Here is a 27,767-nt window from a genome sequence, read left to right as displayed (position 1 = left end):
TGATACAATCAATGAGTGACTGAGGCTGTGGAGAGGTAAGGTAATGCAGAGCAGTTGATGCTAATAGGAACAAATGATTTGTGAGGAAGTGTGAATGAGGTAGATGGGATTTGCAAGTGATGCCAGAGACAATAAAGCAGAAGAGTGTGAGAGGGAGAAATGTGAGTGTGTTGCCAAGGTATGATAGTAGAGAGCTGAGGAGAAGGGCAGTGATCACGAATGGTATGATAGCTAGAATGTGTCATAAGAGAGGACTTCAGTTTGTGGATGTAATGGATAAATTTAAAGATGGGAGGGAGGGAGAATTGTTTGCTTCAGATGGTCTGCGTTTGAATGAGAGCTGCAGTGTAAAGCTGGATGGACTATTGATGAAGAGGAGGAGAGTGTGTAACCAGTCAGGGAAACAAAAACTAGATAGTGGGATTGTGAGTTGTAAGATACCAGAATTGGTCTGAGATAAACGGCAAACGGCAAAGGAAGACAAGATATGAACGCAGGGCTGGCATCAATGATAGTACCAGATTCAAAGGACTTCTTCAATGAAAGTATAAGGAAAGGGGGCCAAGGGAATTCCGCCATTTTTATACACCAATGCAAGAAGTATTAGGAATAAGGGTGTAGAGTTTGTGGCCTTGATACAGTTAATCAGTCCACAAATCATTGGTACTGATTTTATTTTTTATTATTTATTTAGCTTATGACACTACATACAAAATTATATGATTTCCTACATATACACACACATACAAAACTTGCCTGATTTAAAAAAAGAAATTAAGTTACAAAATAAGAACAAAAGTTAAATTTTCGGATCTAAATGTTGCAATCACTGAATTACCTTAGGAGAAGCAGTAAGAAAGTATTCTTGATTGCCTCTAAATGCTCCAAGTGGACTCTTTGGTAATGCAATAGATAAATGCATAAATAAGTTTCTGTGGTTTAGCAGTTCTGTAGATAGCTTCCAGTATTAAGACCACATTTTAATTTAAATAATGAGTTTAATAAAATATAACCCTACAAGTTTTGTAGATTGTCAGACTTACATCATCAGGATTATTAGCATAAGCTGTAAAGAAAAGAGACTAGAAACAATGCAAGTCTGACAACTTACGAAACTTATAGGGTTATATAAGTTTCGTAATTTATTAAACTCGATATTTATCTTAAAACATGGTTTCAATACCGGAAGCTATCTACAGAATGCGATAAGCTATCACATGTTGGAGAACTCTACATTCCCCATTTGTGAAGTGAATAACCACATCAACCATAGCTGCTCTATACTCTATTGAGGGGTAACCCAGGTGTTATGGGCAAGCTCTCAAATTCTGTAGTATGTTGACCACTGAGGAGAGGCTGCCGCTCTTCAGGAGCCCTGGCAATGCATTCTGACAGTGCCATGCAGCTAGCTTATTGTAGTTACTAGAATCAAGTCTCTTAGCCATATTCAACCAGTGGAGACATCTTAATTTTAATCAAGCATATCTGATATTTATATCATGGTGAATAGGAACCAATATTTTAATGAACTCCTATTTCTCTTTATATGGGATGGTTCTATATGATTTAAGGAGTCAAAGCAAAATCATTTTGTACCATTTATGATTCATAATGTGTGATTTGAAACTGTGTTGATTTTACTTGTGTACTCAGTTGTCAAGTATTCTAATCCCATGCATATTCTCCCCAGGATGTACCAGTCAGCTTGCTGAGAATATTATTCCCTGTTCTTAGATTAGCAGCCATACTTGTAAGATGTTTGTCATATGATAAAGTTTTATCCAAAATGATACCAAGATACTTAGGATTAAGATTGTAAGACAAAAATGCCTTATTTAAAGAAATATTTAAAATGAAGTTAGCCGTCTTGTTATTTAGATGAAACAACAACACTCTGTGTAAATATTGGCTCAGTGTGTCCGTGTCCCCATTCAGCACAACTTTACAGTACAACTGCAAACTCATTGAACTTGCTTTTCCCCTTCCTCATTTATTCCATCTACCACTGTCCTCTGGAACAGCCTCCCCCCATTATGCTTTTCCCAACAATTTCAACTTACAGCTCTTTAAGAAGAATATCAATAGGTTTCTTCTTTCTCTCCTTTATCTGCCCCTCACACACGGCATTGATGTGCTATATGTTCTTGTACTTGTTCTTGTACCATGTGTGGAATAAGTATTTTTAAAAAAAAAGTTGTCAGCATAGGCAAATTGCCAAGAGCACATTTGAAGGAGATCTGCTCATCCATCAGATGACAGGTTGAGTCCCCTATGAACAAATCTTTACCATCTGGTTCTATCTCTGTCCATTTAGGTCTGCTAATCACAGATCCTTGGGGAAGGCCATTATTTACTCGTGTGTTCACTACCTGGTCGATTCTATCAGAAAGCATTCTGTTCATTAGGCAAGTTATCCTATTGCATTTTGTAATTTTCAGGGACTTGTAAATTATTCCTTTTTTCTCCAGACTGTTATAAGCTGCAGTAAGGTCTATGAAGACAGCTCTAGTTTTTTAAGTACTTCTCAAGTCCTGCTTTGATATGTTCAGTATCAAAGCAAGGTTTGAGGTCTCGATAGCGGGAACTAGAACCCAGGAAGATAACAAGATTGAATTAATGTGATCATAATATTTTGCATATACAAGTAGTAAAAAGGTTACCATTTTACTGTTAAAATATTGTGGATCAGAATCCTTTCCTTCAGTGTTACATGGTGATCAGCATTCATTTCAGTAAATTATTGAGATTACAACCATGTTAGGAATAATTAGTTTAATTTCCTGACATTCTGACCTTCATATTAAGGTCATCATTTGAAGTATACACATATACATATACAAAGACAAGCTATATTACATTTCAAACAGTATAACAATGATTTGATCAACTGTTATTCTATTGGCCTAATCTCTAGTGGAAGAAAAAAAAATTATATGGGATAGTGTGCCCTTCGATTGGGAAAGACCTGGGTTTGATTCTCATCATGATAAGGGGAATCCTTATATGGGCTTTTTCAGTTGAAGTTGAGTTAGCCGATCTCATACAGAGGTAGCAGGGTTTTTTCTCCCAGAAACTTGGGTTTTTCATCCCACTTACAGAGAAATTGGTCTTGAGAACACATGCAATTTATAGACAAAAAATACTGTTGTTAGTGATAATGGGTTGTTGATAGCATTGATGGAAGTAGTGTCATAGTAGAAGAATTAAGTAGTAGTGGAGAGGGTGAGATGTATTTCACAAAGTAGAGTAGATTGCCCTCCCATGATGAGTCCTTGGACTTCCTGGAGGTGTCATATAATAATAATAAATAACATAGCTTTGATGTACAGGTAGTCCTCAACTTATGACAATTAGCACTTATGACGGCCAAAAATTATTATTAAAAATTCTCTAATTTAACTTTGCCACCAGCATATACATATATATGTTACATTGCTTTTGTATACGCATCGCAGTGTCGATGCATATACAAAAGCATTGTTGCCATTCATCGACAAAGAAAGCCTATTGCCAATACACAATAGCCACTGCTATTATTCAACCACTTCTAGCTTACCACAGCTTTTGGAACGTTAATTGCTAATCAGCAGTCAAAATATTCGAGAAGCAGTCAGATGTTATCGCGAAATATACGAAGAAAAAACCCAACAGACAACATTAACCAATTTTCCAATTAAAAAAACTACTCCTGATCATGAGAAATAACCATATTGTCCAAATGAGTGACTGTTACTCACCTGTTTAATTAAAGACACCGTTAATAAGTTTTTTGTTTATATTAACTAATATTTAAAGGAATTTCAAATTAAAATAAGTGCACCATTTTTGATACGTGTTTATGTATTTTTTTCTTAAATTTTTCTTTCTTGATTTTGTATTTATGTATTTATATGTATATGTGCTAATAAATAATTTATAAATGTTTATATAAATTTATACATTTTTAACCATTTTAAGTTAAAAAGAAACCTAATTTATGAAAATGTTATAACAGAAATCAAACAAATCAAGAATTAAAAAAGTCCTCAACTTATATCTGAATTGACTTATGATAGACTTTGGAACGGAACCCCGTCTTAAGTCGAGGACTACCTGTATTTTTTTTCCACTAGAGGTCAGGCTAGTAGTATAATTATTCCTAACATGGTTGCAGTCACTATAATTTACTGAAATAACTGTAGATCAGAGATAATTTCAGAAAGTTTTTTGTTTTTTAAGTTTTACTATATTGCTATGCATTATCAGAAAGGTCACTACCCAGACCAGTTTTAACCTTTATTAGGGTCTCATTGAAGATATTTTGCGTGAAAACTTGGTTTGCTTGCACTTGGATAATGGATTATGCAAGAATATAATTTCTTGTAAAGTATAATTTACTTTGTTATCAAGTGAAAAAACTTTTGACAACTATCTCTGGTCCAGAGTATTCTAATAATAAGTTGATATGCCTTTTTGTACCTGTATATGAGAAATATATGACCTCTGCAGTAATTCAGCTTTGGCATCTTTCCTGGGACTGGCTCCTCTGATGAGACCTCAAAGTTCACTAAATTCTATCATCCACCTCTGTGTGTGTGTGTGGGGGTGGGTGGGTGGGAGTTTTTTAATCCTATCAAAAACACTACGAAAATATGTTTGAAGATAATATTACTGTGGGAAACTATAACTCTTAGAACATTAATGCCTTTCCTGCTGACATCCAAGACAGGCTTGATAAACCCATAACAACAGCCGAAGTTACCACAGCCTATGTTAAAATGCCAGACAAAAAATCCTAAGACCTGATGATCTAGGGATAGAACTTCAAGGCCTGGGATTTTATTCTTCTCATTTCAGTTATGCTGTTTAATTGTTTTCTTTCCTTCTTTCTTTCTCTAGAGGTCACATACCAAGTGAATTAATTTGTAGCACGCTATATTGTCTTCATTCTGAAACCTTATAGAGATCATACCTTAATCAACAGTTGGAGGCTTATTTCTCTATCCGATACTGATTACAAGATATTTTTCTGCATTATCAATAACAGGCTCAAACTAGGAATGAGATAGACAATTAAAACATGCAGGTGTGCGGAATTTAAGGCTGAGCAGTAGAATTTAATCTGTTTCTGCTATGTAATCTGCTCCACCTAGTTAACGTGAAAAAGCAGCCAAGTTCAAGAACCAATGCAAAGAAGCTGAAAAAAAATTATTTTTTTTTTGTTTTGTTTTTTGCAAGAAGTTGAAAATTTGCATGCTCTTTGAGGATAAAAGTTTCCTAAACTATGAAGCAAAATAAAGTATTATCATATGCTAATGATGTAATAGGCTTTGAGGGATAATGACTCCATATGCATTTTTTTTTTTTGGTGTTTTTTTGAAAAATTCAGGAAGATAACTGGATTAACTGCTAATCCTGAAAAGACAAAATTAAAAGTTTTTGAAAAGCAGAATATTGGGGGCATTCTCTTTTGACTAACTCCAGAGAAGGAACCTCTCACTATACTTGGAATTCCCTGCTGTGCCTATCCGATATTATCAGTTTAAGAACTTATATTCAAAAACATGAAACTTTAGAAGACTGGAAAATCGGGCCACTTTCCTTTTCATCTAAAGCAATAGCACTTAAAACCATAATCTTCCCTTCTCAGCTGTACATAATAAACATTACAGATATTACAGAAGCTGAAGAAAAACAATTATATATTAAACCTGTGCAATTTTTTTTTTTTTTTTTTTTTTTTTTTTTTTTTTTTTTTTTTTGTTCAGTTGATACCAAGAAGTTTATTATTATTATTCAGGCCTCCACGGAATCAAGAGACTCATCATGGGAGGACCTTCCTAGGAAACGCAAAGTCTATCATACCACTCCTTGAACTCATTGACTGTTCTTGCTCTCACCACTCTATCAGGCAATGCATTCCATGGTTCAACCACCCTCCATGCAAAGAAACCACTCCACACCCTCTTGCTCACAGCTTCCTTTCATAACTTCAAGGTATGGGCCCCTTGTCATCGCTACTTCTCGCTGTTCCACCAAGCAAAAGACCTTCCCAGTGCCACCCTGTAACTACCTCTGACCAGTTTAAAAGTCTCAATCATATTACCTCTCCTTCTTCTGTCTACCAAACTCTGCAGTCCACATCAGCCAATTCTCAGGGGCTTTTATACAATGGAACGATAACTCTTTTATCTTTGCAGGTCAGCATCCTTCTCAGTATTGCAGCAAACCTCTGGGTTACCTTCACCACCTTTGCAATATGTCCCCTGAATTTCAGGTTTCTATCAATCATCACCCTCAGATCTCTTGTCTCCCCTACTTCCTCCAGTACAGCTCCTCCAACTGAGTATGCAGCCTCCCATCGATGTATCCCAAACTTCGAGACTTTACATACATTTTGCTGCATTAAGCCGATACCCCCATTCATTTGCCCATCTGTCCAGTTTATTCAAATCCTCTTGCAAGCCTGCCAAATCTGCACTATATCTAATAACCCTTCCTAGCTTCACATCATCTGCAAACAACTGAATAATCCCCTGCAATCCATTGACAATTCATCGATATAAAGGTTAAACAATACAGGTCCCAGTACCGAGCCCTGTGGGAACCCACTTATAACCTTCTGCCTCCTTGATATTGTCCCACCATACACAACTCTCTGATACCTATCAGACAGCCAATCCTGAATCCAGTTGACTAACCCAATATCTAAACCCATGTGCTGCAACTTAAATATCAGCTTATTATGTGGCACCCTGTCGAGCAGGGATTTAGTATACTTATACCCCTATAATTTTTAGGGTCATCTCTACTACCTTTATTGAAGATAGGGATCAAAATTGCTTTTTTCCATTCTGTTGGTGGGTTACTTGTTGAATAGATTTTATTTAAAAATAATAGGAGTATTTCTTTGAACCTTATTCCTGCAAACTTATACTGAATCTAATCCATCCTCTCAGGTGCGTGCGTGCATGCGTGTACATGTACAGAAATGATTATACAGTGCTGAATGTGATTTCACAGATTTCAGATTCGAATGGGTTGATAATGACATTACACAGGGATAATTATGGATCCAAGGAGATGTTGAAATGCACTTACATGAATGACCAAAGTATCAGGAACAAGGGAGAGGAGTTTATGGCATGTCAGCTCGACTTGGCCAAAAAGCATAGATATTAGTAAGAACTGGTTGGGAAAATGATATAGTTACAGGGATAGAATGTAATAGGGTATTGCATTTTCAAGGAGAATAGAGGGGACAGGCAGGAGTTGGGGTATTGATGATGATAGGTGAAAAACTACAACCAACAAAATTAGAAATTAAAGAGGATTTTAGGTCTAAGGGGAGGGGGGGGAGATGGTTCATTTGAGGTTGTCTGTGTGAGACAGAGGCCAATGGGACTAAATATATTGTTGGTTTCTGTTATACCGTGCATCAGCAGATTAGCACAGCAAGTGCAGGCTGAGTAATTATTATCAAAGACTTGAACTATGGAGACATAGATTGGAGTGAAGAATGAAGGCATAGCAAGATGGAAGTGGAATTTATATTATTGCTAAGGGATAATTACCTGAAATAATATGTTATAGAGGGGGCCAGGAGTGTTTGAATGCCAGATCTGGTAATAGCATCAGAAGATATAACCATGGCAGATACTCTGTCTCCAACTGAGGAGTGCAAAACATGCAGTCTTGTTGCTAAACATGTGGAATTCTCTGTCAAGAAAGGGTTTATATTAAACTATAAAGCTGGTAATGTAATTATGACAGACTTAGTAGGCATCTTGGAGAAGTGCCATTGCTCGAGAAACTACAATTAAAGAATGTCAGTAGTGCATGGGAAGTGGTCAGAGATTGTTTGATAGAAGCAATATCAGAGCACATACCCAAGGCAAGGAGGATGAACCAGGTGCTGATTAAAGGGATGAGTAGAGATATAAAGCCAGAGCTGGAAAAACAGAAAATACTGGGAAGGGAAAATAAAGAAAAGATGATTTATATAGTAATGAGCAGTGCAAAGTACAAGCAAGAAAGGTGACTAGTATGGTAAGAAAGGCCAAATTAGTTTATGAGAGAAAATTAGCTAACAGACCAAATAAATCCAAAAGAGTTTTCATTATATAGCAAGTAAGAGGGAAAATGATTATGGTAGGATGGCTTTAATCGATGCAGATGATAGGAAGGTGACAGTGGTAAAAGAAATAGTTAACATGTTGAGTGATCATTTTGCAAAGGTGTATCATCCAAGTGGAGATTTTGCAGTTGCTTATGTGACAGAGACTCATATAAAAATTGAGGTAGATGAATAGGAGGTGTTCAGCATATTGAAAAATATCAATGCGAATACAGTAGTGGGATTGGATGGTATGTCAGCTCAATGTATTACATGAATGTGCAAGAGAATTGGCATTGCCTCCGATGCAGTTGTTCAATCTAATTCTTCGCTTTTGCAGGATTTGAAGGGAGTGGAAAGAGGACAAGATAGTAGTTCCATTGCATAAAGTTGGCTTCAAGACAAAGGTAGCAAACTTCAGACCAATTAATATACCAGGAGTGGTTGTTGTATTGGAAAGTTGGTATAAGGTAAAATCCAACATGGGTAGATAGATAGAGCCAAAGCACAGCTTTGTAATGGGTAGGTCCAGTCTTAGTATTTTATTCACATTTTATAATAAAGTGACAGAAGAATCAGATAAAGGAAATGGCTACACCATGATACCACTGGACTTTGAAAAGGCATTTGACAGAATACCACATGGAAACTTACAAAAGTTGGAGCAAATGGGAATGGATATGAAGCTAATCACATGGATGGGTGTTGGCTGACAGACAGATGCGAGAGAGAGAGAGAGAGAGCAGTATATTCTGTAGTGGAATCTAGGAAAATGCAGGTGACTAGTGGAGCACCTCAGGGTTTTCTACTAGGGTCACTGCTCTTTAATTTGTATATCAGTGATATAGGGAGAGATTTATGGGGGAGGGAGATTCAGTTATTTGCTGATGATGCAAAACTGGGGAGGGCAGTAGTTGATAAAGTGATGCAGATATCCTGTAAGATGATTTAAATAAATTGGCATTGTGGGAAAAGAATAATGATTGTCAATTTAATGTTACAAAATGTAAGGTTATGCATTCATAACCTTACATTTTGAAAAGGTTACATACAGTGTATCATATTGATGGTACAGTATTGCAAGAAATTGATTAAGTTAGGGACTTGGGAGTGATGGTGGACAGAGAACTGAAGTTCAGAGGGCATATTATAAAAGTTGATAAAATGGCTCAAAGGAGTACTTGGATGTTGAAAAACATGTTAGCATGTTTTTCAACATGCTAACATGTTTCATTTTAATCATTATAAAGATAGAGAAGTTATTATCCATCTTTAGCCACATCTTGATTACTGTGCACAAATTTTGTCACCCGGGTTTCTTGGTGACCAGTAGGTGGTAGAGAAAATTAGAGATGAGTGACTAAGCTGATGACAGGTCTGTGGAATAATTCCTATGACAGGTTAAAGGTTTACAGGTTACAAACTTTAGTTGATAGATGGAAAAGGGGGACATGATATAAGCTGTTAAGATCTTAAAGGGGATTTATAAAATAGATGCAAAGAAAAATTTTCAATCTGACAAATAGTGAGAGAGGGGCTGTCCATGGAAGTTGTGTAAGAGTGGTTAGCAGGGGTGTGTGGACCAGATGTTTTGCATGGAGAGTGGTGAATGAGTGGAATGGATTGCCAGAATGAGTTTAAGGAAGGGTATAATTGGTTTTGTGTGTATAATAGTTAGTGATGGTCTCCCACAATGAGTGTCCAGAATCTGTGGAGATACTGTATGATAATAATAATAATATGGTTGTAAGACTATTACAGCAGCAGAAGACTTGAAAAGAATTGAGGTATATGAAATATATCTTATAGAGTATTTCTATTGCTAAATTGGTAAGAAAGAAATCCAGTGAGCATTCTTACATGGAATAAAAGAGAACCAAGTGCTGAAGAAGGGAATCATAGGAAGGAAAATTAAATTCATGGGACACATGGAAACATAACAAGTTTATTGCAAACATCCCATAGAAGGGAAGATATTAGGAAAAAGAAGAAGATAATCCAAATATACATTTTAGAGGATGTACTTAGATTAACTGGAAGAAGTTATAAGCTGTTAAAGAGAAAAGCTGAGGATAAGAAGACCTGGAAAAAGGAACTCGCCATATAACAGAAACTGTCCCATAGCATGATGAGTTATTGAGATTAGTGGAAATGTTTCATGTCAGATGATGATTCTAAAATTGGCTTCTCAGTTGTCATTTGCCATAGAGATAATTGCAAATGTAATTTTATTGTGGCATCAGACTCACAACTTTACTTTCTCACTTTTTTTTTTTTTTCATGTACTAATAACTGTTTTATATCTTCTCACATACTACACGTCACTTGCTAAATCATTTGTACTGGTCAAAGTAAACATCTCTTTTACCATCGTTTTCTCTCTCTCTCTCTCTCTCCATCCATCCAGCATCACTAACATATCTTGGCACTAAGGAAAAGAGATTTTGTTGCACTCTCCTTAAGCACTCCTCATCAATGACCTTCAGTAAGACTGCACATATTTGATCACGCTGATAAGTTGCAGTCACAAGAAATCTTATACACCCCATTATGTGCAAAAGAATGAGGCTGATCTTTTATATAGAACAAATGCAAGTTGCCAGCATGGTGTATGGTTTGAAAGGGGCATAATGATATTTATGGACATTTTAGCTGCATATCCTTTTTACATCTATATATCTTGCAGTGCTGAGCATATTAGAAGCTGATAAAGGCATCCTAGATGTTCTCGTGATCAAGTAGAAAATCATTGTAATTTTTCGTTTGAAGTGTTATATCCCCGTTTTCTTGGGCTGTCTGACTTCTTTATATCTTTAATTGTCTTTCTTTACTTTTACTTTTAACATTAAATTTTGTATCTCTTATTCTCAGATTTCGGTTGCCAACAAATTTGTATAGATTAAAGACTGCGCCAGCCGGCAACTAAATTCTGATACATTATCCAATAACACTAAAAGAAAATGTAGGGATCAAGAAGTATGCAGTCGTGGTCCCTATTTTCATATCACTATTGGTTTCCCCTTTAAATGCATGGTACGAAATTTTCCAAATGGTAATTCAAATCCGCAGAAGATATGACAAACTCGATTGATTATGTAAAAAGAAACACATTTATTATTTCACAAAAGACAAGTATACATGTTATTTAAATTCTTAACCTTAAAAGAGTCTGGGTTCCCCTTACTTAATTAAACACATTTTAAACTTCTGTACTATGATCTCTTACTGGGCATAAATTCCTCACTTCTGTACATATATCTATCCTCAGACTCTCACAATTAAGTTACCTGATAATATCATACATGAAACATTACATATAAACACTAGACAATTCAATAAATCTGACATGTAATTCTCTAGGACAATAGTACTTATTTCTACTTAATTCTCTCCCCCAAAATATCTGTTAACACTTAACTACTTTCTGATCATATGACATTACTTTTCTTAAATCACTTAAACGGTCCGGAGCTCGGCCTCCTGTTCAGCTGGAGCCTCATATGCTTTCTTCTTAACAGTTGACAAAAGTGTCCAAATTGCAGACTGTTCCTATGGCACTACAAGTAAATAGCGTGTGTTCTTATCTTCTGTTTCTTTACTCCACGGATACTTTAATCCTACATTAATATAAGAAAATCTTCGCTTACCGTTCTTGCTTTGACTAGGTGTTGTGATCTGTTCACTGTACCTCCTCTGTGGCAGGCTTTGTTCCTTTGTTCTACACGAACCGAAAACACTCATACATAGATTTGTACGCTGACGTGGATTTCATCAGCGGCTCTTTCTCCTAATGTGTTTGAACACATTGTAGTTGCAGCTTTGACTGATGTAACATGCATAGCAAGGGGAGATTCTTGCTACACGTGGCGGCAAGCTCTACATAGCACTCCTACAGGAAACTTGATGCCGACGAAACTCGGAGACAAGTGACAAGCGATGAGAGGTAAGAGACAAGAGATAAGAGAGTGATTCGAACTCCCGCCGAAACTTTTATACTCCGAAACAGCTCCCTCACTCGGCGGTGTCGTCATGCATACGGCGGCAGCTGATTGGACGCTGTGGCTACGAACTGTCTTCACATGTCTTAAAACTTGTACTTAGCTTATACATATTTACTTGTTAATATTACATAACTTTTTACTTTAATTCATTCACAATTACTATCTCAATAAACATATGGGCTATCTTAACAGTGTTTAGAATTTACACATCTGGTTATTTACATTTTCATGGGACATTATTCGGTACATTTCCCATCAGGAGGCATAAGCATGTCCTTATCCCTTCCTTCTGAGGTAACGTAACGTTGGGTGGGAAAAAGGGATGACTCATCACTTTTTCTGACACAACAGAAGTCTACAGAAAAAATTCAACACTGAAAGATTTCTATATGCTGTTTCATATTATCATCTTACCCAAAAACGAAGCATCATCAAAACACTCACTTTACAGTATCCAGTGGTGAGCAGAAAAGATGAAAAAAAAAATACCTTATTTTCTTTCAATTATTTTCCAGTGCATATAAAACAGGATGACTACAATGGTTCTAAAGCTTAAAAGTTGCTTTCATGCTACAGTTATTGTCCATGATGTTAAGGTGCCCCCCCCCCCCCCCCTCTTAAACAAACAGAGATGTACAAAATTTTCTGTACACGTATCTATTATGCTGGACAGACAAGTTGATTTCTGGAGAAATCTGCCTCAAAGAAGATAAAGAAGAAATGTGCACATTGATCAGGATTAACATTTTACACACAGCATCCAAGAAAGTATCAAGTACTTTGGCAACTCACAAACATCCCATATGTAGAATTCAGCAAGTGTGTTTGCAGATTTAAAGAAGCTAGTGAACTGATACAATATCCAACTCACTGTAATAAGAACCAGATCTCATCTTAAACCAGCTTTAGTCATTATATATCATATATTCTCTATATTAATGAATTAGGCTATGCAGAAATTGCACAGCACATCCCAACAGTGAGCCATGCCTCTGACATCTATAATACTATATTCAACATCTAGTTTGCATTCATTTGATGTATAACAGTTATTAATTTAGAAATTTCTGTTAATAGTTTATTTTCTATTTGTATTTAATATTAATTTCAAGATGTATAAAGTAGTAATTTAGTAAACATTATCTTTCTTAAGTTCTATGTGGTGCTTGCCACAAAATAAGTATGGACAATTCAAGCTGTGGAAACTTTAACTCATCATTATTTGTAAACTTTCCAAACTGTTAGCAATATTTTTTTCCCCTTTATGACTAGTTAACAAATTCTCAACTTCAGAAATGCAAGAAACATAATCATCAAATTTAATACTACTTCTGTTTCCTTATTAGACTGCTAAGAGAGACCTTTGATCTTATGAATGTTACTTCCTCACTAAAGTTTTTTTTTTTCATTATTCATATTCACTGTTCATATTAGTTATTTTACACAGAAGAAAAAATATACAAGATATGGATGGTACTACTATGGCTTTTCCTTCCCTTCAACTACTTTCTACATTCAGCACATAGATCAAGCCCTATTTATCAGTCCAAACCCTCAATTCACGATATTCAATCCTGTAGTCTGGCTACACTATGTTGATGATATATTTGCTAATTGGCCCATGTCCTCAACCCCCACTTTATGAAATTTAGATAGTCATCCAGAAATACACTTTGGTATAGAAAAAAGAATCAAATCAAATTCTATCCCTTCTAGACATATTAGTCACATGTCTTTCAAATGGTTCCCAGTCATTTTTATCTGTGTATAGAAATTCATTGCATGCTGGAAGATACATACATATACAGTTACAACTTTCCATGTAACTTACACCCATTCCAACTATATAGTATCCTCAAAAAACATTAATACGTTAGGTTGTGGTTAATTGTTTCAGTCACGCAACTCTTGATGCGAACTCAAATTATTTAGTCTACATTTTTAAACCAGCGACTGCAACCCTGTAAAAGACAGCCATAGTGATATATTCATATAATTTTCATGCCACTTTTAAATAGCACTCTAACAATTCTTATTTTAAGGACCCTCTCCATCCTTTAGCACATCATGGAGTGTATAAAGAGCTATGTGTTTACAACTTATCTCTGGATGAATGTAAGAAATAATATCATCATCATTATGTCAAGTAAGGACAATCTGACCATGTGTTAGATATTCCTTCACACAGGATTATTGGAAGAAAAGTGTGGCATTATTGATTAGTTATAAGCGTGTAAGACATTGAGTCTGCTGAATCCAAAAATTGATATATATATATATTTTTTTTATCAGTGAATCTAAGAGCAATTAGTAAAGAACTCTCTAACTTTGCTTATGACTGCATTAATTTAGCCAAAATTTGGGTTAAGACCACTTTGTAGTAAACCTTATATTCAGTCCTAGAGGGTACCATAATGTGACAATTCATTGTTCCTTTACAGTTTGATTTTTTTTTTTTTCCATAAATCATACTTGACTGATCTGTGCCAGGTGTTTTTATGCTGCAGTGTGTTTGAAATCTAGCAAAATATCTGCGTTTTAATAAACTATCTTATTTAGTTTATTAAAATGCAGACAGATCGGCCCTTCAGAACACAAGTTACAAAAAAAAAGATACTGTTGTTGGTGATGATGGGTGATATATGGCATTGATGGTAGTAGTGTCAGTAGTTGGAGAATTAAGTAGTAGTGTTGTAGGTAGAGATTTAAGCAGTAGCAGAGAGGATGAGATATATTTAGTGAAGTAGAGTAGAGTGTCCTCCCACGATGAGTCCTTGGACTCCCTGGAGGTGTCATGTAATAATAATAATAATATTTATTTTCTTCTTATGTAGTGTTGTCTGTCAGTACTCTAAAAAGTTAACATGAATTAAATGCTTTGCAAAGCTTTGTAATATCCTGGTGTATACATTTTGCTTATTGGCTCTATTTGCCTCAGAAAAGTGCTGAAGCAAAACCTACTTTTAACAAAACCTGCTATTCTCTGTAGATAACTGTATCTACAAGTCCAATCCACTTATTTCTGTATATGGACCCTAATTAGCTTCTCCATTACAGACTACTCTAGAGATACTAGTTCTGTAATTAGCTGCATCTCTCCTACCACCATACATTTGTATAATAGGATTATATTGACTTCCTTTCATTCTTTCAAAATCCTGGATATGTCACAACTAAGGCAACAGGCCAAATGCATTACTAATTTTTGCACATTTCTTCTAGAACATAAGCACTTTTGCTTATATTCTATCTACTCCCATTGCCATATTGCATAATACTTTTGCATTATCTTTGCTACTTGTAGCTCATCCATTTCCCTCTCTCTCTCTTAAAAAAATAATAAACAAAAATTAAAATTGTTGATGGTTTTGTGCTGCTTAGATCAAAAACATATGTTTCAGACTACTTTGGCCTTCTAGTAGATACAAGAAGAACCTGATTGCCACGAAAATATGAAAGTATATCTATTGCTCACTAAGACAGAAGTAATAGATAATTAATTTTTTTCTCCAAAAGAATTATTTTATTATATAGATAGAGTAATTACATAATTTTATTGTTCAGCAGATGCAAAATAACTATGCTTATTAGTATATAACTCAGCAATTCTAATATTGCAGAGGTACACAAAACAGTATAGACCCTCAATAGTCTGTGGTTTTTTGTTTTTATATACATGGGAAGTGATGTATTTATATACCAGAATATTTATTTTATAAACAAAAGGCTAAAGCTAATCTGTTTGTTTTATTATTTCAGCATGCATCTATTTTCATTTGATTTCTCCATTAGCTCACAATACCTCAGAAAAGTAAGGATTCCTTATTTGTGTATTTATATTTAGTATAAAATTTTTATGAAATCTGTTTCTTGTTTCTATGTTTCACTTATGTTTTTATGAAACAGAAGGCATTCCTAAATGCATTTTAATTTTTTTTAAGTTTCATTTGCTGCACTATCTCAGATATTACTTTCTGTTATTATGAAATAAATTGATAAAAGGAAGCATAAATTTAAATTCCATAAATATGATAAATACCAACATAGTTGTAACAGTCAATACCACCTGGTGGCAAGTGTATAATGATAGTAGTTGTATGGGCTGCAGCAGAATAAGTTAATTTTATATTTATTATGTGACAATATTATTTAATTTTGAGATTGAGCATAGTTATGTGATATTTGTCTTACCCTCTTCTTTATTCATATGATCTTGTTACTTACCATGGATCTCTTGCTTTTTCTCTTCTCAGCTCAACTAATTCCATGTCATTTCTACAATCTTTCAATTTGTGCTTTGTTCTGTAAATGGCCATATGTGAGCATGCCATTTCCTTATTGAAGTCCTCCTTGTTCTCCTGACCTTCAACCAATGCTCTTTCAATATTATCACTGATATCAAAATGTTTTATTTTCTGTCATCACTGTAGTACTCTGTTATTATGGTCTACTATCTATTCTGCTATCATGTGGTTTGCCCTCTCCACCCAACTGGCAATCACTCTCAAAACACTTACTGCATATTTGCTTATCAGTTTCCCTCTCCTTCCATAAATTTATCAACTTTCAGGATGAATATATCTCACACAATACTGCACTGAACAAAATCACACATATTCAACTTATCCAACAAGGACATTATGGCTGCATTGTTCTACTTACATATTGGCACCACAGTGATGATGTCTATTTTAAATAGATATACAAGTTTTCTTTAAATCTAAACTTCACTCATATAACACAAAAACACTACAGTGAATTAATATTATTAACTAAAATTTGAAGAAATTATCTTTCAGTAACACTCCCAACATGGAAAGTACACCACCTGCCACTTGAGAACTGCCAGAATAATAAATAAACTAAATATGATACTTCAGTATATCCAGTAACATATACACAATGGTTACAGTATGTTAACAAAATGGACAGGACAAAGATACCTCAAGTTCTTCATCCATCCCTGGAGGAAGGGGACTGCTGGAACAGCCAGACAAGAACTAGCTTGAGACTGTAACAAGCTATTAGATCTACTTCTGGGCAGGTTGATGTGATGACTTCCACCAGCTGAGATTATCCTCTTTGTTTTTCTCTTTCTTGCTTGACCTTTTCTGAGAAGTTCTCAAACCAAAGCAATGATGCATTCTTATTGGTTACTTTCTCTTTTTTATATTTATCCATTGTGATAGTGGGTTGTTTTTTAATACAAGTTGTTCCAGCATATGTTTTATTTATTTATTTGTTTTATTCTTAAACGTTTTGGTCAGTGTTTTTTAGATCTATAACTTATTGTGAGGGACCATGTAAGTTTTTTCTTCCCCTCTTGAAATCTATACATACATATTTCACTTATCATTCTGAGGATATTGCATTATTCATGCATTTTCCTCTTCTGAATTCACATAGTTCTTACATTATCATTTTATCAGATTATGGCCGCTGTTTAATATTAATCTAAGCCATAATTTTAAGGCATTGCTTTATGCTAATTGTTCTATAACATAAAAATCTCATCGAGTTTTTTTTTTTTTTTTGGTTTGATTGGGATGTTTTGTTTACAAGTTACTGTAATCACAGTACTTATAGTACATAAGTACTGTGGGTGAGCTAAGGATTTTTTCTACTTTTTTTATTAATATATATACAGCAATCCCTCGATTAGTGCATCTAATGCGTTCTTTAAAACAGGCGTATTATTCAAAAATACACTAATTGAATATAATAACCTATGGGAAAAAGTATAATTCGTTCCACACTTTGTAGAGTTTCGCTTGGCTTGATGCCAAGAATAGTCGATTCATGCTGAAGGGAAAAAAGAAATGAAGGACGTACGAATTGGTCGCCAATACGCGAAATCACATGCTTTATAGATAAAATTTCCTGACTGTTATACAAGCAAAATAGTTACCACTTTAAAAAACAATGATCATAAAAGAGAAGTTAATTTTTCAACGTGTCATAATAAACAACACATTCCAGAAGACGGATTGATTACCCTATTATTGGAATGAATTCTCTTTTTTGTGACATGCGCAGAAGTGTCGAAGGGTCTCAAATTTGTGGGCGTACTATAGCAAGCGACAAATTTTGGCGGTAAAAATTTGGAACATAGTATACATGTTGTACATGGAAGTAGTGTAGTATGCTATTAAAAATAACTTTGTAAAATGTTTTAAATCTGTAAATAAATTATTTCATTCTGGTGAGTGATTTTTTAAAATAGTTAACCATAAAAATGTTAGATAGAAAATTTTTAAAATCTGTAACATTTATTTTTAAGATGTATATAGGCACACTAATCGAATTTTAGAGGTGCACTAATTGAATTTGGGTATCGAAAAAAAATGCCACACTAATCGCAAACGCACTAATCGGTGGCGCATTAATCGAGGGATTACTGTATATATATATATATTATAGAGGATTTCAAATTGGAAGTGATCACCATTTAGGGTTGAGCAGGATAAAATTGAATTGCATATTGAAAAGAAGAGTATGGAAGAAAATTTTGAATCAAATCAAAGTTCTGGCAAGTAAGTAAGTCAGCTTATGATCATCTTAGAGAATACAGAGTCCATAGCACAATTAGAAGAACGATGGTACATTGCTCCCCTCAATTGGAAAAAGGCCTAAGCTCGAGTCTCGTCCTGACGGGAGGAATCTTTATATGGACTTTTTCAATTAAAGTTAGCTGATCTCATACAGAGGTAGCAGGGTTTTTCTCCCGGAAACTCTGGTTTTTCATCCCACATACAGACAAATCAGCCCTTCAAAACACATGCAATTTACAGACAAAAAATACTAGCTGTGGTGGTTGTGGGCAGTAGATGGCGCTGATGTAGATGATTGGTAGTAGAGTAGTTAAACAACAGTCATGGGAAGTTTCTTGATAAGAACATAGAAAATAAATATCATGAAGATGGCAAATATTCTGGAGGCTTTTGAAAGAGCTTATAAATTGGAGGAAAGAATACTGTAAAATGAATTGGAGATGATTAAGGGTGGTATGAAAACTAAATGTATTCTAGTTGTGTAGAGTAATTACTTTGAAAGATTGCTAAACAAAACAAGCATTGACAGCATAGTAGTTGAAAACGTTCAAGTGGAATGCAGTCAGGAGTATGTATATATATATATATATATATATATATATATATATATATATATATATATATCGTGTCAGGACAAAATTACATGGGATAAAATTGTGCTGCAAAAATTACACAGGGAAAAAATTACACATTGATAAAAATATGCTAAGAAAAAAATTAAAAGGAAAAAATACACAAAGGAAAAAATACACAAGTAAGGAATTACACATAAAATAAAATTTACCAAAAATTGTACAAAATTTATAACCAGCAAGGGGTAAATCACTAGTGCAGATTTGGGCAAGGGGATTAGGGAGGTGGTTGAGTTGGAAACTCAAAATGATGTAGTGGTTAGCTACCCTAATTAGTACTTACCTCAGGTTTACAAGGAATAATTTCTTAAGGTAAAACCAATCAACAATTGTTAATCACCATGAACTGCTCAAGAATTTCTAACAATTGTTTGGGTGAAGGTATATAAGTAAATTTTTGTCTTACATTCTTCAGAACTAACAAATATATGCAGGCTCAAAATCACAACAGAGCCACTAAGAAAGAAAGCATCGGCAGGACAATACCATAGATGCCAAAAGTTTGGGCATGCCCAAAAGCTCTGTAAAGCAGCCTACAGATGTCTAAAATGTGGTAAAGGACATCAGACAAGCACCTGCACCAAGCTGAAAACAACACCGGCACACTGTGCTAACTGTGGAGGACCTCAACCCTTGTGAGGTCTTCCTCACAAGGGGTGCACTTCCTATCTGAAAAATTGCAGTATAACAAGAAATAACATCACCTTTCCTCTCTGCAAAGATTCCACTAACAGGCAGGCAACTCTCCTGCCATCTCAAATCACCTCAGCAACACAGGAGAGAATACAACCAACCAACATAACAGAAACATATGCCGAGGCCGCACGACCTAAGACCCCCACACATCCGAAGAACAGCGAGGCTCCAACTTAGAAACAGTCTTAACTGCCTTGCTCGTCCACCATGCTGCAAGAATTCAGCAGGACAAGCCCCTCACCATCCTCCCGAAAGAGATTCCTACAAGGAACCCAGTCCATATTAACAGTCCTCTGCCATGAGTAGAAAACTCAAACCAAACTCTCTAAAGATTGTAGCTTGGAACGCAAATGGAATAACAAACAAAATCCTGGAACTCCAAGAATTTGCATCCAGATACAAACCTGACATCATTCTAGTTAATGAAATGCACCTTAGACCAACAAATAACACAAGACTCCGAGGCTTTTCTATGTACAGAAAGGATCGACTTGGTGCAAGAGGTGGAGGCACAACCATCTATATAAAAAGCTACCTAAACCACAACACATTACCTGACTCACCAATTATGAACATAGAGGTGACCGGAGTGGAGGTACACATCAGCAACGCAGGCAGTCTTAAAGATTTATGCAGCCTACAACCATCCCAAAATCCTACTACTGATAAATGACCTAGACTCCATTCTCGGATCCAAAGACTATTATCTTAGCAGAAGATCTCAACTCCAAACATACAGCCTGGTTTAGCTCATCCATAAACACCAAAGGTCACACCTTATACAACTATGCAATGCGCAACTCTGCCATTGTGATTGGACCTACTGAATCCACTCATCACAGCCCAACAGGAAATTCAGATGTTCTGGGCATCGTAATACTCAAAAACATCCCTTTCCAATACCAACTAGAAACAATAGAAGAACTTTCATCAGACCACAACCCCATGCAGCTCAGGCTAGGCAATCAAGAACAACTCTCACCCCCAGCGCTCCTTTATAGCATGGGACAAACTCACAAAAATTCTACCAGATTACATTGGTGCACTGCCCATCATACACAGAAAAGAGGAGATAGATATAGCCATAAACAAACTAACAAACCAAATGCAAAAAGCAACTTCAGCAATGAAAACTACTGTCGACCACTCGACCAGTAGGATTCCAGAAGAAATCATGGACCTGATTAGAACAAAGCAAGAAAGAGATATCACAACACTAGAGCCCCACAGGACAAAACAACACTAAACAATCTCAACAGAAAAGTCAGAGAAGCTCTACAAAACCACAGAAATCAAGAATGGGAAACCAAATTAGCCACAATCAACTCAGAAGATCACTCCATATGGAAACTCCTAAAAATCTTACACACCAAAAGTCAACCCTTACCTCCTATACAAACCAAACATGGAATAGCACACACACAGACAAGGAAAAGGCAGAAGCCTTTATAGACAACCTGGAGGAGCAATGCAGTCCGTCGTACAAAAACCTAAACGTTAACATCATCTACAAAATTCATCGGCATATCAGGAAGGCATTAAGTCATCTCACTGATAACTCAGAACCCATCTCTCCCACTACCCCAGGGGAAATAACTAAAATCATATCACAATTAAACAACAAAAAGGCTCCAGGCCCAGATGGCATCACTAACAGAATATGGAAGTTGCTACCAAGAAAAGCAACATCACAAATGCAATTATCAGATTTCAGCACTTCCTGACAACTTGGAAAACAGTAGATATCATACCTATAAAAAAAAGCCAGGCAAGAACCCCCAACTTCCAGAAAGCTACAGATCCATCAGCCTCCTATCAAGTCTTGGAAAAGTTACCGAAAAGGTTATCCTCGCCAGGCTACAAGTAATCACTGACAAGCTCGGAATTATCCCAGACAAGCAATTCGGATTCTGCAAAGAACACTCCATGGTACAACAAATACACCGATTGGTGGAATACATAGCAGGAGGCTTTAACTGGAACCACCACCACACAGCTGTGGTCTTCATAGATAACTATGAAGACTTTATCAGTTTGTAGATTCTCTACAAACTGATAAAGTTCAAGTTTCCAATAAAATAGTTAAACTAATTAAAGCATACCTAAGTGACAGACACATGCAAATCAAACTAAACAGAACAGTATCAACCAGATGCAAGATCCATGCAGGCGTGCTACAGGGCTCTCCCTTAGCACCTCTACTGTTCTCCATCTATGCAGTGATATCCCCCCCCCCCCCAAACCCGAGAAACATCACTATATCACTACATCATCACAGCACTATATGCAGATAGTGCTGTGATGATGTTTCTCGGGTAACATCATCACAGCAACTTGGCTAACAGACTGGAGGATCCAGGTAAACCCCCTAAAAAGCTCGGCTGTTCTCCAGAAGAAAAGTCACCAGCAAGGATGACATTCAGCTCAACGGAGTCAAGATCCCATGGGAGAAAGAAGTCGCATATCTCAAAGTGAAACTAGATAACAAACTCCTATTTAGCAACCACATCAAACTTACAGGAGTGAAAACATCCAAAGTAATTGCACAACTCTACCCCCCCGATCAACCGCAAAAGCAAATTAAATCTACAAAACAAGCTAACTCTATACAAAACTGTAATTTGTCCAGTTATCACCTACGCTTCTCCAGCATGGAGCCATACCTCAAAAACGAACATACAGAAACTACAAAGAATCCAGAATAAGTGCCTAAGAAGGATCCTGTATGCTCCATGGTACATAAGAAATTTCCAGATCCATCAAGAAGTAAACATCCCTTCTTATCTCCATGATTTAGCTTAAAAATTCTTTTCCAAAGCAACCCTGCACTCAAATCGACTGATCAAGCAAGCTAACAACTGCAGTGAAGCAATACACTGCAAATATAAAATACCAAAATCAATTCTACTACAAACCAAACATAGCTAACTTCAGGCCCCAAGAGGGCGAGCAGAAAGCTCAATAATATCTCATCCATTGTATCACTTACACAGATAAAGGGGAACAAGAAAAACATTCTTGCTTCACCCCTCCAGCCAGTAACGTTATACGTTATACATTCTTCAGTTCTAGTTTAGTGACTCGTAATTCAACTACTGTATAACGTGCGACGTAATAAATTTGGTTATTAATTTTTTTTAATTAATTTTTAATTTACCTATGGCTGATTTTGAGTACGGCATTAGTAATAAAGGTGGTCAAATTATAATTTACAAAGGATTTGAGTTTGTTCGTCACTGTGAAACTGCTATCGGAACTATTCATTGGCATTGTGCAAAGTTTAGAACTTTACATTGTTGATCGCTGCTCCATACCAGAGACAACAAGATTATCCGTGAGTCTTCAGAACACTGTCATGTTAATAGAACTTTTGAATCTGAAGCTCATCAACTTGCAAATCAAATGAAAAGAAAAATGTCGAATCTAGGCGCAATGACTTGTGCAATTATAGCTAACAGTTTAGTGACTGTATCAGGCGGATTAAAAATGTGCCTACCGAAGAAGAGCTCCATGACGAGGCGATTAAATAGATCCAAAGCTAAAACAATCGGAAATGTTCCGTCAAATCCAGATAACAAAAATTTTGAAATACCAGAGAAGTATTCTAAATGGATTATTCATGATTCCAGGGAAGAAGATCCAGAACATATAATACTAATTGGTTACAAGACTCTTCTAGATCAACTGGTAGTTAACGATTTTTGGCTAGCAGATGGTACATTTAAAGTGGTTCCAGAAATATATTATCAGTTATACAGTATCCATGTCCAATCAGGCATCACTTTTCCCTTTCTACTGGCTCTTCTACCAGGGAAAAAGGAAGAAATATATGTGAAGATGCTGAACATGTTACTGGAGAAAATTCCTCAAGCTCAACCACGAAAAATTTTGATCGATTTTGAAACAGCAGCAATGAATGCTTTCTGTACTGTGTTTGAAAACATCGAAATTGATGGCTGCTTTTTCCACTTATCACAATCTATTATACACAAAGTAAATTAATGTGGCCTAAAATCTCTATATGAATCCAATCAGTCATTTGCAGTACACATTAAAATGTTATAATCACTTGCATTTTTACCAGAAGAAGAAGTGTTAGAAACATTTTTAGAAGTTGCTGATCTGTTCTCTAATTTAGATGAATATAATGAACAAATCGAGTAAGTTCTGCTTTACTTCGAACGTACATATATTCGAGGTCGACAGCTCAAGAATGGCACTTATAGACAACCTCTATTCAATATTTTTACTTGGAACCATAGACACTGCAGCCAACTGTATAGCTAGAACTACAAATTATATCGAAGGATGGCACTATGGACTTCTGTCGCTTTTTCAGTGTTCCCATCCAACTGTTTTGAAATTTTTAGATAACATTGTTAAAGAATTATCTTTACAACATACAAACTATTTGCAGCATTCAACTGGTCAACGAAACCCAGGATGACATAGGTACATTTCATTAAAACAACGTATTTCAAATATTGTACAAAATTACAACTCTAATAGACGATTGGATTTTTTACGTTGTATAGCTTATATGACTTAGTGTTTGTTTTTTATTATTTTTTAAAATAAAAGTAATTTTTGCAATATTAAGAAAGTTTATTTGTTTAATTTGACAACAAAATACCAGTAATATTTTAATCGAATTAAAGTCAACAGGTAGGTCTTATAAAGTATTACAAAATTAACGAACTCTTATCTGAAAATAAATATAAAATTCATCATAAAAATTTAAAACCTCTAAAGTAAAAAACTTCGGTGTGAATATTCAAATTTATGTAATTTTTTCTTAGTGTATTTTTATCTATATGTAATTTCATCCTTGTGTAATTTCTTCCCTGTGTAATTTCTTCCTTGTGTAATTTTATCCTGTGTAATTCAACAGGTAGGTCTTATAAAGTATTACAAAATTAACGAACTCTTATCTGAAAATAAATATAAAATTCATCATAAAAATTTAAAACCTCTAAAGTAAAAAACTTCGGTGTGAATATTCAAATTTGTGTAATTTTTTCTTAGTGTATTTTTATCTATATGTAATTTCTTCCCTGTGTAATTTCTTCCTTGTGTAATTTTATCCTATATATATATATATATATATATATCATATATACAGGGTGTTCGGGATAAATTTGACATATTTATAATTAATTATATTTTTCCGTAAGTTACATGTATTAACACACACTTCTCTTCATTTAAAAGTTTGGACCCTTCTTCATTCATATACAAGATGTCAGAAAGGATGGATAGCTGGAACCCACCTGAATCATGGAAGAGAATAACTTGTATCATGATGATTCGTGCCCGCCATCAAAATAAGGATATTACGACTGCTGCCCAATGCTCCCTGAATACAGTAAAAACAATCAGGCATGAACTAGAGACTTGCAATGGTGACTACGAGGATGTAGCAAGAAGAAAGATCCCTAGCAGACGATCTGATTGCGTTCGTACAGCAGAATTCCTCGCAAATCTGCAGGAACAGGTGTTGAAGAACCCTGGCATTGGAATTCGGGCTTTGTTCGTGGAGTTGCTAACTGTAGTCAAGCCCTGGATAACAAGGGTAGCCAATGGTAGGCCGTATGTATGGCAGCAGGATTCGGCCCCTTGCCACACCTCTGGGAAAAGTCAAAAATGGTTGTCTGAAAATTTCTACGACTTCACCAGTCCAAATGTTTGGCCTCCAAACTCCCCAGACCTTAACCCCATGGATTATTTTGTATGGGGCGCAGTTGAAAAAGACACCAATCGCGCTTCCAGTAATACAAAAGCCCAGTTAATGGATAAAATTAAAACAGTTTTTGCGGCCCTTCCCAGGGAGACTGTAGCATCAGCTTGTTCGAGGTTCCGAAGCAGAATTGAAGCTGTGATCGATGCTAATGGTGGTTATTTTGAGTAAATCTTGTTGATAGTATTGTAATTAACTCTGCCTGTAATGTTTTTTTGTCAATTCATTAAATTTAATAGATACAAAGAAGATTTTCTTTTTCCTTACGAAACTGTCAAATTTATCCCGAACACCCTGTATATATATATATATATGTGTGTGTGTGTGTACTTCAGTAGAGAAAGTCATTGAAAACCAGATGTGCAAGTATAGAGGTGTAAAAGTTTTACAATGGCTGCACTGCATAATCAAAAGAGTCACAGAGTCTATTTCTGGATGATTGGATTAGAACTCTCTTAGTACCCATCTATAAATTAAAGGGAAATAAAACTGAATGTGAGAATTACAGAGAAATTTCCTACTGAGCATTCCTGGTAAGATTCATGCAAGTATAATTGAGAAATGGCAGTGGCTAAGAAAAATTGTGGAAGATAAGCTTGGAGAAAAACAAACTGAATTCAAGGCAAATTGATCTTGACAACCTCAAGAGGTTGTCAAGATCAATTTTTCATATTAAAACAAATATTGGAGAAGTCATGGGAATATAACATGGACTTGTATGCATGTTTCATAGATCTGAAAAGGGCATATGACAAGGTGTCAAGATAAAAGCTGTACAAAATGCTTGAGTTATTTGAATTCTGGATGATTGGAATAGAGTCTTCATAGTAACATCTATAAAAAAAGCAAAATAAAACTGAACATGAGCTTCCTGAATTCATTCCAATACCCTGTTGTAACATGTACTTCATTGCCCATATTTTCCAACTCACCATTTTCTCCACAAAATAGTTAAGTCAGTTATCTGTTATTTCTGGTGCATACTTATTTGAAACCTGTTTATGGTTCAGACTTAGTGTTAAGTTTTTGTAAATGTTCTTTGTTGACTTTAGTTTCTGTTCCTGTTGTGGCTATTACACTGGTGTCCAAAATCTAAGGATAAGCACTATTTCTGAATATTACAACTGCAAATTTAGATGAATCAGCTTGTGGCGATTCGTGTAACTGACGATTTCAAATAGAAAGTGGATATACATTAATATTTTTGAATTGTGTGCAAAGGGGTAACACTCCTTTGCACACATGTAACACTCAACAGGGTAAAAGGCAAAAGGTTCTGCTAAGCGAATTGTGTTTGAAGTAAGCTCTATTTGGAATAAACCTTTCCTGTAGTGTTACATGGTGATCAGCATTCATTTCAGATAAATTATGGAGACTACAATCGTGTTTAAAATATTTTAATTTCCGACATTTCAACCTTCATATTCAAGTCATCATCTGGAGCGCACACACACAAACAAGCTATGTTACATTTCAAACAGTATGCCAAAGAGACAATGATATGATCAACTGTTATTCTACTGGCCTGACTTCTAGTAGGAAAAAAAAAAACTTCATCAGAGCTATATTCTGTTTATAACATCATCAGAGAACAAATTCATGTAGATAGTTTGATTACAGCAAAAGTGATGTCCTAAATTAACATGAGAGTTGTTATATTAGAGTTAAGATCCTGGATTACTTACAGTCTTATATATAATTAATTCTTAGACTAAAAGGTTATGTGGGTAGAATATGTGCCATCCATATTTTTGGGATATTTAGATCATCATATTGTTAAGACTAAGGTGGTTGACAAGAGCCCCACAGGCCTCCTTAAATTTTTATTCATACCATATAGAACAAATTACAGGTGCACCAAATATACGGTACACTCCAGGGTGGGATAGTAGTGGAAGTAGATCCTTGGATGAATTGAATAAGTCCTTCAATTTTTCCAGGAGGCTTAAAGGTGGCATTAAGGTTGTATTTCTGTAGTATTCTGTTTATTTATCTGATAACCCTTTAATATATGGAATGGTTAGTTTTATTGTAATCTAGTTTATCTTTGTTTTT

The 27,767-nt window shown here is 35.4% G+C and overlaps 1 protein-coding gene across 2 annotated transcripts in view; it reads left to right on the top strand.

Annotated features, from left to right (window-relative positions):
* LOC150104209 (nardilysin-like) overlaps positions 1-27,767 on the top strand; it is a 561,456-nt gene that overhangs the window by 372,812 nt on the left and 160,877 nt on the right. For both annotated transcript variants that reach the window (XM_090396835.1, XM_090396833.1), the window contains exon 21: positions 15,856-15,907. In XM_090396835.1, the coding sequence (XP_090252961.1) occupies positions 15,856-15,907 (52 nt within the window). The remainder of the gene's footprint in view (positions 1-15,855; positions 15,908-27,767) is intronic.

The sequence above is a fragment of the Typopeltis vanoorti genome, chromosome 8 (genome assembly GCF_054136105.1).
Source record: "Typopeltis vanoorti isolate ZY-2024b chromosome 8, IOZ_Tvanoo_1.0, whole genome shotgun sequence".
NCBI classification, from domain to species: Eukaryota; Metazoa; Arthropoda; class Arachnida; order Uropygi; family Thelyphonidae; genus Typopeltis; species Typopeltis vanoorti.
The sequence above is the reverse complement of the archived record's forward strand: the minus strand, read 5'-3'. Positions and strand labels throughout refer to the sequence as shown.